General features: G+C 40.5%; 1 protein-coding gene across 1 annotated transcript; it reads left to right on the top strand.

Moving 5' to 3' along the window:
• Nucleotides 1–1472: 1472 nt before the first annotated feature.
• On the top strand, nt 1473–16562 carry LOC110531659 (interferon-induced very large GTPase 1). The gene is made up of 7 exons (XM_021614978.2): nt 1473–1506; nt 1858–1955; nt 6049–6140; nt 8864–8990; nt 9721–9978; nt 10090–10350; nt 10458–16562. Exons 2-7 carry the CDS (start codon nt 1871–1873, stop codon nt 15143–15145), a joined length of 5511 nt encoding a protein of 1836 aa, XP_021470653.2. The 5' UTR covers nt 1473–1506; nt 1858–1870; the 3' UTR covers nt 15146–16562.
• The last annotated feature ends 282 nt before the right edge of the window (nt 16563–16844 follow it).

Here is a 16844-nt window from a genome sequence, read left to right as displayed (position 1 = left end):
CTAGCCCACCTGGTTAAATAAAGGTGAAATAAAAATCAAATAAATGTAAAGAACAAACCACCCTCCTTTAGTTTCTGCCTTAAGTAACCTAAGGTAACCAGTTCTACAACTGCACCATCGAGAGCATCCCGACAGGTTGCACCACCGCTTGGCAAGGCAACTGCTCGGCATCCGACTGTAAGGCGCTTCAGAGGGTAGTGTGTACAGCCCAATACATCACTGGGGCCAAGCTTCCAGCCATCCAGGACCTATATACTAGGTGGTGTCAGAGGAAGGCAAAAAAAAAATGTCAAAAACTCCAGTCACCCAAGTTATAGACTGTTCTCTCTGCTATCGCATGGCAAGCGGTACCGGAGTGCCAAGTCTAGGTCCAAAAGGCTCCTTAGCAGCTTCTACCCCCAAGCTATAAGGCTGCTAGACAATTAATAAAATGGCCACCCGGACTGTTTACATTGACCCCCCACCCCCTTTGTTTTTACACTGCTGCTACTCACTGTTTAATATCTATGCATGCTCACTTTACCCCTACCTACATGTACAAATTACCTCGACTAACCTGTACTAGGTACCAATACCCCCTGTATATAGCCTCGTTATTGTTATGTAATTTTATTGTGTTACTTTATTGCATTTTTTTTATTTAGCTTATTTGGTAAATATTTCTTTAACTCTATTTCTAGAAGCGCATTGTTGGTAAGCATTTCAAGGTAAGGTCTACCTACACCTGTTGTATTCAGCGCATCTGACAAATAAAATCTATTTGATTTGATAGTAAACGTTTACATTAGTCTACAAGACCTGTCTGGGCTGCCATGATACATGTGACACAGACCCAGCTACAACGGGCTGGACACTGCACTCTCCCTGGAGGTAATTCTACACTTTACAGTAAAACAATACAATTAAACATGGCTGCGTCTGACACCCTATTTCTTCTATAGTGCACTACTTTTGAGCCCTAGTTTTAAAAGTTTGTTGGCTACTTAGAGAACATTTGCCATTTAATTTTTTGGGACCAAGCAGACTTTGAAGGGAAAGTGTTCAATGGCTCGGATTCAAGCCACACACATTTGAACCAGTACACCAATTAGTCTGCTAAATGTTCATTAATGTTCAAGACCATTCTTCATTAAGTGCCTTTGAAAACGTTCTGCAGTCTGCCTTGTCAAAACGAAACTCAACCTAGTCTATTCTATTCTATCCCCTTACCATTTGAGTGAAATGAAACTGAAATAAAAGTATAGACGGACTGAACCAAATGATAACAAAATCAGGCTATATATATATTTTTTTTTTAACGTTAACTACATTCTAATAAAGTGTAGGCTAAAGTTATATGTGAATACAGTGAACTACTGAACATTTTATAAATGTGATGGCATGAATGTTGTCAGTCTGGCACAGTAGACAGTTTCATACTTACACATGGTTCATCCCAATGGCATTTAGTGCTGTAGCTGGAACGTTTGATCATGCGTTGTCATTGAGCTGCGTTGTGATATGCAGGTGAGTCGTGTCTCGTAAAGTGTTGCTTATCAAACTGTCTAATAGCTTAAATCACAGGGCCACTTATGTTTTTATCCTAACGAAGTGAAAGATAATACAACCTGTAAGCCAACGAAATTGTAAATCTAATATCACATTAGCTGATTATAAACCAAGGTTGCTGAAAGCCAATACTTTTTACGAATGCAAATGTTTGAAAGGGTAGCCTAATAGATGTCCTTTTTTCCCAACATTCTTATGATCTTATGATGCGGCATTGATAAACAGTTTTATTCATTCTATGGGGTGTCTAAATTAGTACAACATTTCACTTTACTGTTAGGCACATATTTCTATTGAGTTGTGTTCCAGACATTTTCAGATAATGAAGTGTCCTCGATGTAACACCCTTTGTGAGGAGGGACAGCAGTTTTGCTTGAGATGCAACGCAATCGTCGAAGAAGAGATAGGTAAGTAGCGTCGGCCTTTTCGAGACGAGTGATGAGTCCTGTCGGCTGGAGGCCTATTTCTTCAATTCAATCTTATCCTGTATCAGTGTCAATAGTGGTCCTCCAGCTCAGTTGGTAGGCTATGACGATTGCAAAAGGATAGTGGGTTTAATTCCTGGGAACACCCATATGTATACACGCACGACTGCGTCTCTTTAGATAAAATAGTCTGCTAGAATATCATATTACATACATTTAACCCTATTCCGATAAACTATTGGCCCATTGTCTGTATACAGTATGTATTTATTATGGATGTCCATTAGTACCTTCCAAGGCAGCAGCTACTCCTGGGGTCCAGCAAAATTAAGGCAGCTATATACAATTAAAAAACATTACATTACATTAAGTGTGTGAACTCAGCCACTACTCTACTACCACATACACTATTGTTCAAAAGTTTGGTGTCACTTGTTTTTAAAAGGAAAGCACATTTTTTGTCCTTTAAAATAACATAAAATTGATCAGAAATACAGTGTAGACATTGTTAATGTTGTAAATGACTATTGTAGCTGGAAATGGCTGATTTTTAATGGAATATCTACATAGGCGTACAGAGGCCCATTATCAGCAACCATCACTCCTGTGTTCCAATGGCACGTTGTGTTAGATATACAAGTTCATCATTTTGGGGGGTGGCAGGGTAAGCTAGTGGTGAGAGATCTGTCGTTCTGCCCCTGAACAGGTAGTTAATTCACTGTTCCTAGGCTGTCATTGAAAATAAGAATTTGTTCTTAACTGACTTGTCTAGTTAAATAAAGGTAAAACATTTAAAAGGATAATTGATCTTTAGAAAACCCTTTTGCAATTATGTTAGCACAGCTGAAACTGTTGTTTTAATTAAAGAAGCAATAAAACTGGCCTTCTTCAGACTAGTTGAGTATCTGGAGCAACAGCATTTGTAGGTTCGATTACAGGCTCAGAATGGCCAGAAACAAAGTACTTTCTTCTGAAACTTATCAGTCTATTGTTCTGAGAAATTAAGGCTATTCCATGAAAAAATTGCCAAGAAACTGAAGATCTTGTACAACGCTGTGTACTACTCCCTTTACAGAACAGCGCAAACTGTCCCTAACCAGAATAGAAAGAGGAGTGAGTAGTGGGAGGCCCTGGTGCACAACTGAGCAAGAGGACAAGTACATTAGGGTTTGAGAAACAGACTCCTCACAAGTCCTCAACTGGAAGCTTCATTAAGTAATACCCGCAAAACACCAGTCTCAAGGTCAACAGTGAATAAGCGGGTACTATTTAATGAAGCTGCCAGTTGAGGACTTGTGAGGCTTCTGTTTCTCAAACTTGACACTCTAATGTACTTATCCTCTTGCTCAGTTGTGCACCGGGGCCTCCCACTCATTCAGAAGAAAGTACTTTGTTTCTGGCTATTTTGAGCCTGTAATCGAATCCACAAATGCTGATGCTCTAGATACTCAACTAGTCTAAAGAATACCAGTTTTATTTCTTCTTTATTCAGAACAGTTTTCAGCTGCGCTAACATAATTGCAAAAGGGTTTTCTATTGATCACTTAGCCTTTTAAAATGATAAACTTGGAGTAGCTAACACAGGGCGGCAGGTAGCCTAGTGGTTAGAGCATTGGACTAGTAACCAGAAGGTTGCAAACTTGAATCCCTGACCTGACAAGGTCCACCTGTCGTTCTGCCACTGAACAAGGCAGTTAACTGACTGTTCCTAGGCCATCATTGAAGTTAAGAATTTGTTCTTAACTGACTTGCCTAGTTAAATAAAGGTCAAATAAAAAAAAACTGTGCCATTGAAACACAGAAGTAATGGTTGCTATCTGCCAGCTACGATTAACAATGTCTACACTTTATTTCTGATCAATTTGATGTTATTTTAATGGACAAAAACTTGTATTTTCTTTCAAAAACAGGGACATTTCTAAGTGACCCCAAACTTTTGAACGTTAGTGTATCTGCAAAACAAAATCCATGTGTATGTGTGTGAGTGTATTTTATAGTGTGTGTGTGTATGCTGTGCATGAGGATGAGGGAGTGGGAGGGCTATATCATGAACAGTTGTCAGAATGAGGACGGTCAGTTTAGTGCTTTTTGTCACTGGTGTTACAGTGGGGAGAACAAGTATTTGATACACTGCCGATTTTGCAGATTTTCCTACTTACAAAGCATGTAGAGGTCTGTAATTTTCATCATAGGTACACTTCAACTGTGAGAGACAAAAATCAAAAAAATCCAGAAAAATCCAGAAAATCACATTGTATGATTTTTAAGTAATTCATTAGCATTTTATTGCAAGACATAAGTATTTGATCACCTACCAACCAGTAAGAATTCCATCTCTCACAGACCTGTTAGTTTTTCTTTAAGAATCCCTCCTGTTCTCCACTCATTACCTGAATTAACTGCACCTGTTTGAACTCATTACCTGTATAAAAGACACCTGTCCACACACTCAATCAAACAGACTCCACCCTCTCCACAATTGCCAAGACCAGAGAGCTGTGTAAGGACATCAGGGATACAATTGTAGACCTGCACAAGGCTGGGATGGGCTACAGGACAATAGGCAAGCAGCTTGGTGAGAAGGCAACAAATGTTGGCGCAATTATTAGAAAATTGAAGAAGTTCAAGATGACGGTCAATCACTCTCGGTCTGGGGCTCCATGCAAGATCTCACCTCGTGGGGCATCAATGACCATGAGGAAGGTGAGGGATCAGCCCAGAACTACACGGCAGGACCTGGTCAATGACCTGAAGAGAGCTGGGACCACAGTCTCAAAGAAAACCATTAGTAACACACTACGCCGTCATGGATTAAAATCTTGCAGCGCACGCAAGGTCCCCCTGCTCAAGCCAGCGCATGTCCAGGCCCATCTGAAGTTTGCCATAACCATCTGGATGATCCAGAGGAGGAATGGGAGACGGTAATGTGGTCTGATGAGACAAAAATAGAGCTTTTTGGTCTAAACTCCACTCCCCGTGTTTGGAGGAAGAAGAAGGATGAATACAACCCCAAGAACACCATCCCAACCGTGAAGCATGGAGGTGGAAACATAATTCTTTGGGTATGCTTTTCTGCAAAGGGGACAGGACAACTGCACCGTATTGAGGGGAGGATGGATGGGGCCATGTATCACGAGATCTTGGCCAACAACCTCCTTCCCTCAGTAAGAGCATTGAAGATGGGTCGTGGCTGGGTCTTCCAGCATGACAACGACCCGAAACACACAGCCAGGGCAACTAAGGAGTGGCTCCGTAAGAAGCATCTCAATGTCCTGGAGTGGCCTAGCCAGTCTCCAGACCTGAACCCAATAGAAAATCTTTGGAGGGAGCTGAAAGTCCGTATTGCCCAGCGACAACCCCGAAACCTGAAGGATCTGGAGAAGATCTGTATGGAGGAGTGGGCCAAAATCCCTGCTTCAGTGTGTGCAAACCTGGTCAAGAACTACAGGAAACGAATGATCTCTAATTGCAAAGATTTCTGTTCCAAATATTAAGTTCTGCTTTTCTCATGTGTCAAATACTTATGTCATGCAATAAAATGCAAATTAATTACTTAAAACTCATACAATGTGATTTTCTGGATTTTTGTTTTAGATTCCGCCTCTCACAGTTGAAGTGTACCTATGATAAAAAATTACAGACCTCTACATGCTTTGTAAGTAGGAAAACCTGCAAAATTGGCAGTGTATCAAATACTTGTTCTCCCCACTCTATATAATTATGTAATAAGGGCCAAGGGGGTGTGGTACATGGCCAGTATACCACGGCTAAGGGCTGTTCTTATGCACGACGCAACGTAGAGTACCTGGATACAGCCCTTAGCCTTGGTATATTGGCAATATACCACAAACCCCTGAGGTGCCTTATTGCTATTATAAACTGGTTACCAACGTAATTAGAGCAGTAAAAATACATGTTTTCTCGTCCCTGTGGTATATGGTCTGATATACCACAGCTGTCAGCCATTCAGGGCTCAAACCACCCAGTTTATAATGGAAAATAAAGCATCTTATAATGTTATATGTTTTTGATGTGCTGCAACATGAGCTCATCTATTATCCCAAATGTATTGCAGAGCCAGGCAGTCTGAAAGATGTGACCTATGACCTGGGTAGGAGTGGGGCGGCTGAAGACACCTTGCCAATGGACAGTTCTTCAGATGAAGAGGTAGGGTTTTCTGTTCCTCTTTCACCAAAAGGTTTTAAGATAGATATGTATTGTATAACTTATCATACAGAATCAAAAACCTTGTCAGTTCAATATACAGTACCAGTCAGAAGTTTGGACACACCTACTCATTCCAGGGTTTTTCTTTCTTTTTACTATTTTCTACATCTATGAAATAACACATATGGAAAGTGTTAAACAAATCAAAATATACCTTCTTTTTGAAATTATTCAAAGTAGCCACCCTTTGCCTTGATGACAGCTTTGCACACTCTTGGCATTCTCTCAACCAGCTTCTTGAGGTAGTCAACTGGAATGCATTTCAATGAACAGGTGTGCCTTGAAAATGTATTTCCTTAATGCAATTGAACCAATCAGTTGTGTTGTGACAATGTAGGGTTGGTATACAGAACATAGCCCTATTTGGTAAAAGACCATGTACATATTATAGCAAGAACAGCTCAAATAAGCAAAGAGAAACAACAGTCCATCATTTCTTTAAGACGTGAAGGTGAGTCAATGTGGAACATTTCAAGAACTTTTAACGTTTCTTCAAGTGCAGTCGCAAACACCATCAAGCGCTATGATGAAACTGCCTCTCTTGAGGACCACCACAGGAAAGGAACACCCAGAGTCACCTCTGCTGCAGAGGATAAGTTCACTGCACCTCAGATTGCAGCCCAAATAAATGCTTCACAGACACAGAGTTCAAGTAACAGACATCATAACATCAACTGTTCAGAGGAGACTGCGTGAAATCAGGCCTTCATAAACGAATTGCTGCAAAGAAACCACTTTTAATGGACACCAATAATAAAGAAGAGACTTGCCTGGGCCAAGAAACACCAGCAATGGACATTAGAAAGGTGGATCAGTCCTTTTATTTGATGAGTCCAAATTTGAGATTGTTGGTTCTAACCACCATGTCTTTGTGAGACGCAGTGTAGGTGAACAGATGATCTCCGCATGTGTGGTTCCCAACGTGAAGCGTGGAGGAGTGATGGTGTGGGGGTGCTTTGCTGGTGACAATGTCTGTGATTTATTAAGAATTCAAGGCACACTTAACCAGCATGGCTATCACAGCATTCTGCAGCGATACACCATTCCATCTGGTTTGCGCTTAGTGAGGCTATAATTTGTTTTTCAACAGGACAATGACCCAACACACCTCCAGGCTGTGTAATGACTATTTGACCAAGAATAAGAGTTATGGAGTGCTGCATCAGATGACCTGGCCTCCACAATCACCTGACCTCAAACCAATTGAGGTGGTGTTTAGATGAGTTGGACCGCAGATTGAAGGAAAAGCAGCCAACAAGTGCTCAGCATATGTGGGAACTCCTTCAAGACTGTTGCAAAAGCATTCTAGGTGAAGCTGGTTGAGAGAATGCCAAGAGTGTGCAAAGCTGTCGTCAAGGCAAAGGGTTGGTATATAAAGGGTGGCTATATTTTGATTTGTTTAACACTTTCTTGGTTACTACATGATTCCATGTGTTATTTCATAGTTTTGATGTCTTCACTATTATTCTACAATGTAGAAAATAGTAAAAATAAAGAAAAATCCTTGAATGAGTAGGTGTGTCCAAACCTTTGACTGGTACTGTACATACAGTGCCTTGCATAAGCATTCATACCCCTTCGATTTCTTCACATTTTATTGTGTTACAAAGTGGAATTTACATGGATTTAATTGTATGTTTTTGTCTACTCAAAATACTCTGTCATGTCAAAGTGGAAGAACATATCACATTAAAAAAATATTAACGAAAATGTGATAACCAAAATGTAGTCGTTGTTTAGTTATTCCTTAGCCTCAATAAGTTCAAGAGTAAATTTGGCTTAACAAATAACATAATAAGTTGCATGGACTTTGTGTGAAATAATAGGGGTGGACATCATTTTGGAACGACTAACCCTTCATCTGTCCCCCATACATGCAACAGCTGTACGGTCCCCCAGTCAAGTACTGAATTTCAAGCACAGATTCAACTACAAAGACCAGAGAGCTGTTTCAAAAGCCTCATAAAGAAGGGCAGTGATTGGTGGATGGGTAGCAATAACAAATCAGGGATTGAATATCTCTTTAAGCATGTTCAAGTTAATATGCTGTAAGATTATGAATTAAACCACGGGCACATGCCAAAGATACAGTCGTCCTTCTGAATTGAGCTGTGGGACAGGAATGAAATTGCTCAAGGACGTTACCATGAGACCATTGGTGATTTTAAAACAGTTACAGTACAGAGTTCAATGGCTGTGATGGGAGAATACTGAGGATGGATCAAACACATTGTAGTGACTCCACAATAATGACTGATGATTTGAAAAGAAGAATACAAATATACAAAAATTTGGAAAAAGTAAAGGGGTCTGAATACTTTCCAAATGCACTGTATATATTCTTATTATTTTTAATATGTTGTATGTTTTACAAATGTTAAAATGTTTCTTCCACTTTGACATTACAGAGTATGTTGTGTAAATCATTGACAGAAAATGACAATTAAATACATTACAATCTCAATTTGTATCACAAAAAAATGTGGAAAAAATCATGGGGTGTGAATAATTTCTGTAGTTGTCCTTAAAATGTGCCCTCTTTTATCAAGTAATTTGCTTTGCAATTTGCAATGTGGGGACATTTTTTTATCATTACATTGACAGAAATTTGAACGTGTAAAACCTTTCATTCTAGCTGTGAACGTTTTTCTATTCATTTGAAGGACTTTCATGATGCAAGTGATCAATTCCTTGACTTAAAACTTGGGGAAGATGAGGACACATGTCAGAGAGTACAAGTTGACGGTCTGGAGGTAGAGCCAGCTCAACAGATGGAGGCTGCTGTAGAAGGTGCTTCAGTAATATTAGAGAAATGTATATAATTTACAAAATACTGTATCTCTGAATTATTGTCAAGCTTAGAGTATTTTTTATCATTTCATAAAATGAATATCAGTTTCTTTCCATTCACATGAAAACACTGCTTCTGTATGCATATTAGGGAGTTGTAGTGATATTATGTTGTAAGCAGTGGTGTAGTGGGAGGAAAACACACGTAAATGATTAGTATTATGTTCAAGAGTTTACTCGCATATCATGGAAAAGTGCATAAAATATAGGGAGCATTATTTTATTCACTGTGAACAACCATAAGCAGTTACCCACCAATTTGATTTACCACTACATCAGTTGTATTTGTTAATAACCGTCAGCGGTTGTATCTGTTTTTCACTGCTAGCATAACAACAGTAGCGATAATACAGTATACAGAAAAAGTATTAATTTATAACCTTTTCATACCATCATCATAAAAACTTGTTTTATTCAATTAAGAATTTCAAATGTCATGGTATATCCCTGTGTGTAACAATGTCACAATGATAATATCATTTAATAACACAAGCTTTTCATTGTTACAATAGGCCTAATATTCATTTTCTCCTAAAATGAACATTCACACAAGTAATCGAATACTAAACTCCATTTGGATATTCGAATAACTGTGCCCATCCTTAGCTGCTACAACTCTTTCCCAGAGATGAACATTATTTATAACTGAACTTTTTACTCTCTTTCACAGAGCTGTCCTCCCCCGGAGAAATAACAGTTGACTATGTTGGCAGTGACTCTGTTTCTCTGAGCTGGCTTCCTTTTGACCCGGCATGGAGGTACAAATTGACCTACTCCTGCTACACCCAGAGAGAGATCCTGTCCATCCAAGGATCCAACAGCACTGACGTGGAAGGCTTGTACCCGGGGACAGAGTACACTTTCAGCATCTCATCGGTCACTGACGATAGGAATCAGAGAGCATCGGTCCCAATGTCCGTGTATACAAGTAAGTGCTTTGATTCAAACATGGCCTCTTGCATTACAGGGAGAATTATGTTTAACTTGTGTTTTCATTATTTCAGTTATAATTGGATTGGGTCCTTTTTCCTTTTTGCAGAACCTGTGCCACCTGAAAAGATAAAGATAGATCATGTCAGCAGTGAATCAGTGTCTCTGAGTTGGGACAAACGTGTTGGTGTTCCTGAGGCATGTCTCGTGACCTGTTCCTGTAATGGAGAGGATGTGCAGAAGATAACAACAGAATCCAACACCCTGACGTTCTCCAGTCTGAGTCCAGGTGTCAAATACTCCTTCCACGTCGCTACGGTGCTGAAAAACGGGACACAAAGCAAGTCTGCTGTGACATATGTATGCACAAGTGAGTGTATTAAGAATTTTCACTGTGTTACTTTGACAGGATGCTTTCTAATGGATTGATTGTCAACAAAGGCGCTCAGATCTGAAACCCTTCTCGTTCCCCCACAGAAACCCACCTGGAGAGCTTGCTGTTGGACCTGGGGTTGGAGAAACACTACATAGAGAAGCTCGCCCTGAGCACCGTGCTGCAGATCGATGAGAAGACCGTCACAGATGAACCCGCTCAGACCCTCTCAGCCCTACCATGGACTTTCTTGAAGAGGTTAATGATGGTTAATGTAACAGCTAGGAGTGTGAAATGCATCTCATCAGGAGGCGAGGCAAGTTGTGATGCTTCATTTTGCAACATAGACCTAGATCTGGAGAGTCTGGTTGATAACATGGACTCTAGTAATGTTGTAAACCCCTTAGACATTGTTACTGCTCTCTTTCTGTGCTCTAACAGTTTTCTGCAGCAAGAGATGGTCTTGAAAATGTCAATGTGTCAGTTTTCTGTGCCCCTGCTTCTCCCCAATTGTGACACAAAACAGTGCATGATGATGATTTGGGCAATGCGAGACATTGTCAAGAAGTTTAGGCCTCATTCATTGGCAGACCCAAGAGGATTTGTTGAAGACAGGATTGTTCTCTCTGACCTCCCCATGGTCTCTTTTGTCAGATTGGGTGAGTGCTCTCTGTCCAAGTCGCAGATTCTGAACAAGCTTCTGAGTAATCCCCAACAGTATCACGATACGTTTGTCCACCATGATATGGAATGTGGTGATAGTCCAAGGAGGATATCCAATGGATTGGTTGAGATAAGCTGGTACCTCCCAAGTGGGAAAAAAAACATTGACATTTTTGGTGAAGCTGTTGCTGTAACCAATCTGAGAGGGGACATCAGTTCCTTTGAGACCCAGTACTCCTTTCTTTGTCAGACCTCTGCAGCAGTCTTTGTGTTCTTCGACAACTTGGACAACAAGTACAAGCTACTGACCAGCCAACACACCAAGGCACAGCTGTTTCTGGTGGGTAATCCACAGAGCAAGAGCTTCAGCATTGATGCTTTGAAGAAAACAGCAGCAGAGTTGAACTTGAAGAAAAGCAACATCATCCTGAAAACCAAACAGATGAATGATGCAGACTTTGTGAAGAACCTGAGAAACACAGTTGGTGAGGTGATCAAGAGTTCATATTCTAAAATGCCATTGGAGCAGATGGCTGAAGTGGCACATGAGCTTGGGATTTTGGTTGACGAGGACTGCCAAGAATGTCAGATTGCCAAGCAAAATGCTGATGCAATCACGTCAAAAATTAATGACACCCCACAGTATAAGGAAAGTCAGCTTCCTTTGCAAGGGCAGATCTGGAAGGAGCTGGCACGTTTAGAGAAGGAGGAATGCAGACTGCGGAAAGCTGGGGAGATGAACATTGAGACGTACAAAAGTGAACTGCAAGCAGAGAAAAGACAACTTAGGGAACAGCAAAGGAGGTATGACATGTCAGAGGCAATGACCTGCTTCATACATGCAATATCAAGCACAGGGCTAGAAAGGTCCTACTTCTTGAAATGGATGCGAATGAACCTGGACAATCTGTCTCGTAAAAACCTTTCAGGCCTTAGGGAGCTGTACAAAGAAAAGTCTCAGAACTCATCTGAAAACCAAGATGAAATTGCAGACCTTGATAGACAGATTTCAAACAGTTCTTTAGGAACTGAACATTTCCTACGGGAAATGGGTCAACTGTACGAATCTGCGGTCTTACTGAGCGAAACTGAAGAGTCACGGCAACAACTGCAGCACCTGCCCAGACTATGTGCTGAGTTACTTCTGGATGGGTTTCCTCTGGAGTTGGTGGACGGAGACGCGTCTAACATACCTCTGAGATGGGTGAGTGATGTGCTGCATCAGCTCAATGTCTTGGTGCAGCCAAAGAACAAGATCCGGGTGGTAACTGTTCTAGGTGTTCAGAGCACAGGAAAGTCCACTCTACTGAATACAATGTTTGGAGTGCAGTTCGCAGTCAGTAGCGGCAGATGCACAAGAGGGGCCTTCATGCTTCTCATCAAAGTCAAAGAAGACTTCAAGAAAGAGCTGAACTGCGACTTTGTAGTGATCATCGACACAGAAGGGCTGAAGTCGCCAGAGCTGGCACAGTTAGATGACAGCTTTGAGCACGACAACGAGCTAGCCACTCTAGTTGTTGGGCTGAGTGATGTCACAATAATCAATATTGCCATGGAGAACTCAACCGAGATGAAGGACATCCTTCAAATTGTTGTCCATGCTTTTCTCCGGATGAAAGAGGTGGGAAAGAAGCCCAAGTGTCAGTTCGTCCACCAGAATGTGGCAGATGTCTCGGCACACGACAAGAACATGAGAGACCGGAAAATGCTCTTGGAGCAATTGAACGAGATGACCCAGGCAGCAGCCAGCATGGAAAACAAAGAAGAGAACAAGATCTTCACAGATGTGATGGAGTACAACCCAGAGACTGGTAACTGGTACATCCCTGGACTTTGGCATGGAAACCCTCCAATGGCACCTGTCAACGCCGGGTACAGCGAGTCCGTCTACGAGTTTAAAAAAAACATGATTGAAGTCTTGGAGAAATGTGAGGCCTCTGGAAACAACATAACAGAGTTTCTGGAGTGGACAAAAAGCTTGTGGAATGCTGTGAAGTATGAAAACTTCATTTTTAGCTTCAGAAACAGCCTGGTGGCTGATGCCTACATGAAGTTGTGCACTGAGTTCCACAAATGGGAATGGTCATTCAAAAAGCACATGTATACTTGGGTAACAAATGCTGAAACAAGGATCTCCAACTTTGGTACAATCACTGTGAAATCTGAGGCATCAGACATGAAAGACTTGATTGGCAAATTGAAAAACAAAGCTTTGTTTGAGCTTTCCAAATGGGAGAAGACCATTCTTGACAACTTGACCAAGTATTATGAACAGACAGAAGGCCATGTGCATCTAGTGGAGGGGTACCGAGAGGTCTTCTCAAACAGTGCAAAAAGCCTTCGGCGAGAAATGGAGAACTCTGTGCTGAATCAACTGGAAGCAGCTGCTGAGATCAGACAGGGAATGAACAATTTGGACACAATAAAGAAGACCCACACAGCAAGACTGGAAGAGAGTGTTCTGGGATTAATTGATAAATGCAGGAAGAGCAAATCTGAGAAGTCAGATCAGGAACTCGAGAGAGATTTTGATCAGATGTGGAATGAAACTGTGCAGAAGTTGTCCTTCCCAGGATTGAAGAAGAAAAACATTTTTGGAAAGATTTCTCGGCAGCTCCGTTCAAACATGTACCAAAAGGGAAGTTCTGTGAATGAAATGATAGCTAGAGTAAAGTTGGAAAATTTAGGAAAAGAGCCATTCAAAGTGCCTTCTGATGGGTTTCTAAGGAAAGTAAAACAATGGCTTCACTTTGATCAACACACACAGAAAACCCAGTTGATGGCTGACAACCTCATAGAGACTTGCAGACAATTTGTGTTGGAGAAGGTGGAAAGGGAAACAGATTACCATGAGAATTATATTCTGGAGATCCTACACATGATTGAGGAAAGATTAAAAGCCAGCAAAGATCTTGAGACGGATGTCCTATTTGAAGCCTTACTAAAACTACATATCTGTGGAGCTGCAGCCAGGGCATTTCAGCAAATGCATGAACATTTCATACAAGTTAATGACCCACGCCGATGCCTTGATCTGTACAAAGACAAGTACTGCTCTGACTTCAAGGACTTGTTCAATGAACGAGACCAGTGTCAGAAAAAAGCAGAGGAATTCACATGCCTCTGCCTCAGACCTGCAGTGGAAGAAAGTGTTGCCCATTCATTGGGTCCAGATATCGTTGATGAAATGCTGACAGGAAAAAATGCCCTTCAATTCAGCACTCGTGCATTTTTCCAGTACTCAATCTTGAAACATTTGCTTACAGAATTTAACTTTGAGAGCTATGACAGCTACATTTGTTCGTATGAAAAGTTTGTCAAGAATTGGATATTTGATCAAATCAGGGCGCGCTTTTCAAAGGGGCAAAAAATGTTTCAGTTGGAAGATAAACATCTGAAAGCAATCGTCAAGAAAATAATGGATGCCATTACAAAGGCCCAAACCAAGAAAAACAGCAACTTTGAGAAATTAATTCAGGACATTTGCACAGAGCTAGGAGATACACTGGTCATTCCCAAGGATGCTCTGAGTGCCTTCATGATTCTCAATAATGCTGAACAAGAGCAGTTTTCCCATTGTCTCAAAACATCTGTTGAAGAAATGGAACAATCCCTGAGGACCAAGTTCCAAGAGGGAGTGGATGCACAGAGGAAACTGGAACAATTGAGGATTAAACCACAGAATGTTCTTTTCAAAAGAGTATTTGGCTGTGGGAAGCAATGTCCATTCTGCAAGGCACCATGCGAGGCAGGAGGAGAGGCCCACACAGACCACTGTGCCTCAATACACAGACCACAGGGTCTGGGTCAGTACAGGTTTGTGTACTCAAGGAAACTCGTGACTGATATCTGCTCCTCCTCTGTGTTCAGTGAGCAACAATTCCAATGCTACGAGACAAATCAAAAATACCATCCTTACAAAAAGTACAGAGACATTTTTCCCAACTGGAATATCCCGGCTGATCCCAGCATCGAGGCCTCAGACTACTGGAAATATGTAATGGCAAAATTCAACAATGAATTTGCCAAAAAGTATGACGCACTCCCAGCAATAACACCACCTGCCTGGAAATTGATCACAAAGGAACAGGCAGAAAAAAGCCTCAAAGAGTCTTTTAGCATCAAGTGAGAGCCTCTACCTCAAAGAGGAATTGTAATATAATGAACAATGGTGTCGGGCCGTAGTCTAATAAAATACATTACCTGCAGGAATAAATGTCAGATTTAATATCAGATTTCAAATATGAATTTTTCTGAATCTGTTTATGCACGTTTTCATACTCAAATCATGGTCCTTGCCATCTGCTTCATGAGCAGTATGTTCTCTAAATTGAAGGGGGCTGGAATGATAATCTGTTATACACCACTGTGCCACAACTACTTGTCACTTACTCTGTTTTGCATTGCTTGAAAGCAATTCGCAAAAGATACATCAGTCTTTGAACTTGATGTGTTTACTTGGTAGGCACTGACAACGATCATTGAGTAATCTGTTTTCCAATGCTTTAAAGTGGTAATCAGCAGTTGGTATATCCACTTTTGGACTTCACCTTTGAAATTAATCATCATATGTACCCATTGATTCTTGAAGAATATACAGTAACTTATGCCTCATGGGTTTAGTTCAACTGTCGTGTCCCATCAGAAACCAAAATATAAGCTTGTTTTACTCCAACGTTTGTAAACCAAGAACATTTGAACAAACACTATATAGCCTCAAACATCCACAGCTCTGTCTATAAATAGCAGCCATTTAATGTGTGGGTTCTTACAGTATGTAAGTGGTGAATGGGATTCATATTTCATTCCTCTGTAACATTCATTGGGTTTGGTAAAATCAAGCATTTGGTCTGACCTTTTTATTTTACTTACACTTAGGTGATTCAGGAAAGTGTTGAGAAACAATTACATTTGAAAATTGTGGTGTTCTCTGAGACTATAATTATAGTCTATTGCGTTATTGTCCCCATGAAATATCAGTACTATTGTAGTAGCTTAATATTTGGATTAGATTGTGTAGTTACTTACAATACTGTAACTGAAGTACACACACAATCATCTTGATGCCTCTTACTGTATAAGTAGTTCCCACCAAATATATTCCATAATCAACTAATCACTTTCTTATATAATATATCAATGAAAAATCATCTTAACAGTTTGTCATTGAACTGGTCCAGTTTGTTGACGTGTTACAGTCAACACTCTAGCTATGAATGTCTTTAAACAAGGTAGGCTATTCCAACAGTAGTAACAGTTCTTATGTAAAAATGTATTAAATGATGATATATTTAGAGAAAAATAGGTTCCATTGAATACCACATAACATCCGATGTAATAAACGTACTGAATTATCAGTTCAAAATTTCAATATCAAGCTTTTTATTGCATTGGCAGCACAAACATGGCACAGTCATGAGAGGATGAAAACAAAAGGCTGACAACTTGAGTTTCATTCATCATATTTCCTGTGAGAAGTATGTTGCAATTGTACGTGATCCTTGTCAAATAAACTTAAAATGTTTTTACATTTAAAGAAACCATTATCTTCAGAAATATATTGGTTATACTTTGGACGTTGTTGTCGATTTTCTTGTTGTTGGTTTGTTTCTTTTAATGACAAAAGTCAAATGCTTTCTGATTCAGAGCAAGAGGTTAGAAATGGTATGCATTAATGTTAGATAGGCAGGCTTAGGTTTAGAACATGCCAAGATTTACAGTGCATATGTTTTGATCACGGCTCACTGAGGGCAGGGAGACAAATTGTGACCATTATTACTCTGCTTCACCATAAAGGCCAAGGGGTCTCCTAGGGGCCGGCCCATCCA

The sequence above is a fragment of the Oncorhynchus mykiss genome, chromosome 9 (assembly GCF_013265735.2).
Source record: "Oncorhynchus mykiss isolate Arlee chromosome 9, USDA_OmykA_1.1, whole genome shotgun sequence".
Taxonomy (NCBI): Eukaryota; Metazoa; Chordata; class Actinopteri; order Salmoniformes; family Salmonidae; genus Oncorhynchus; species Oncorhynchus mykiss.
Note: the sequence above shows the minus strand (reverse complement) of the source record. Positions and strands in the feature narration are given on the sequence as shown.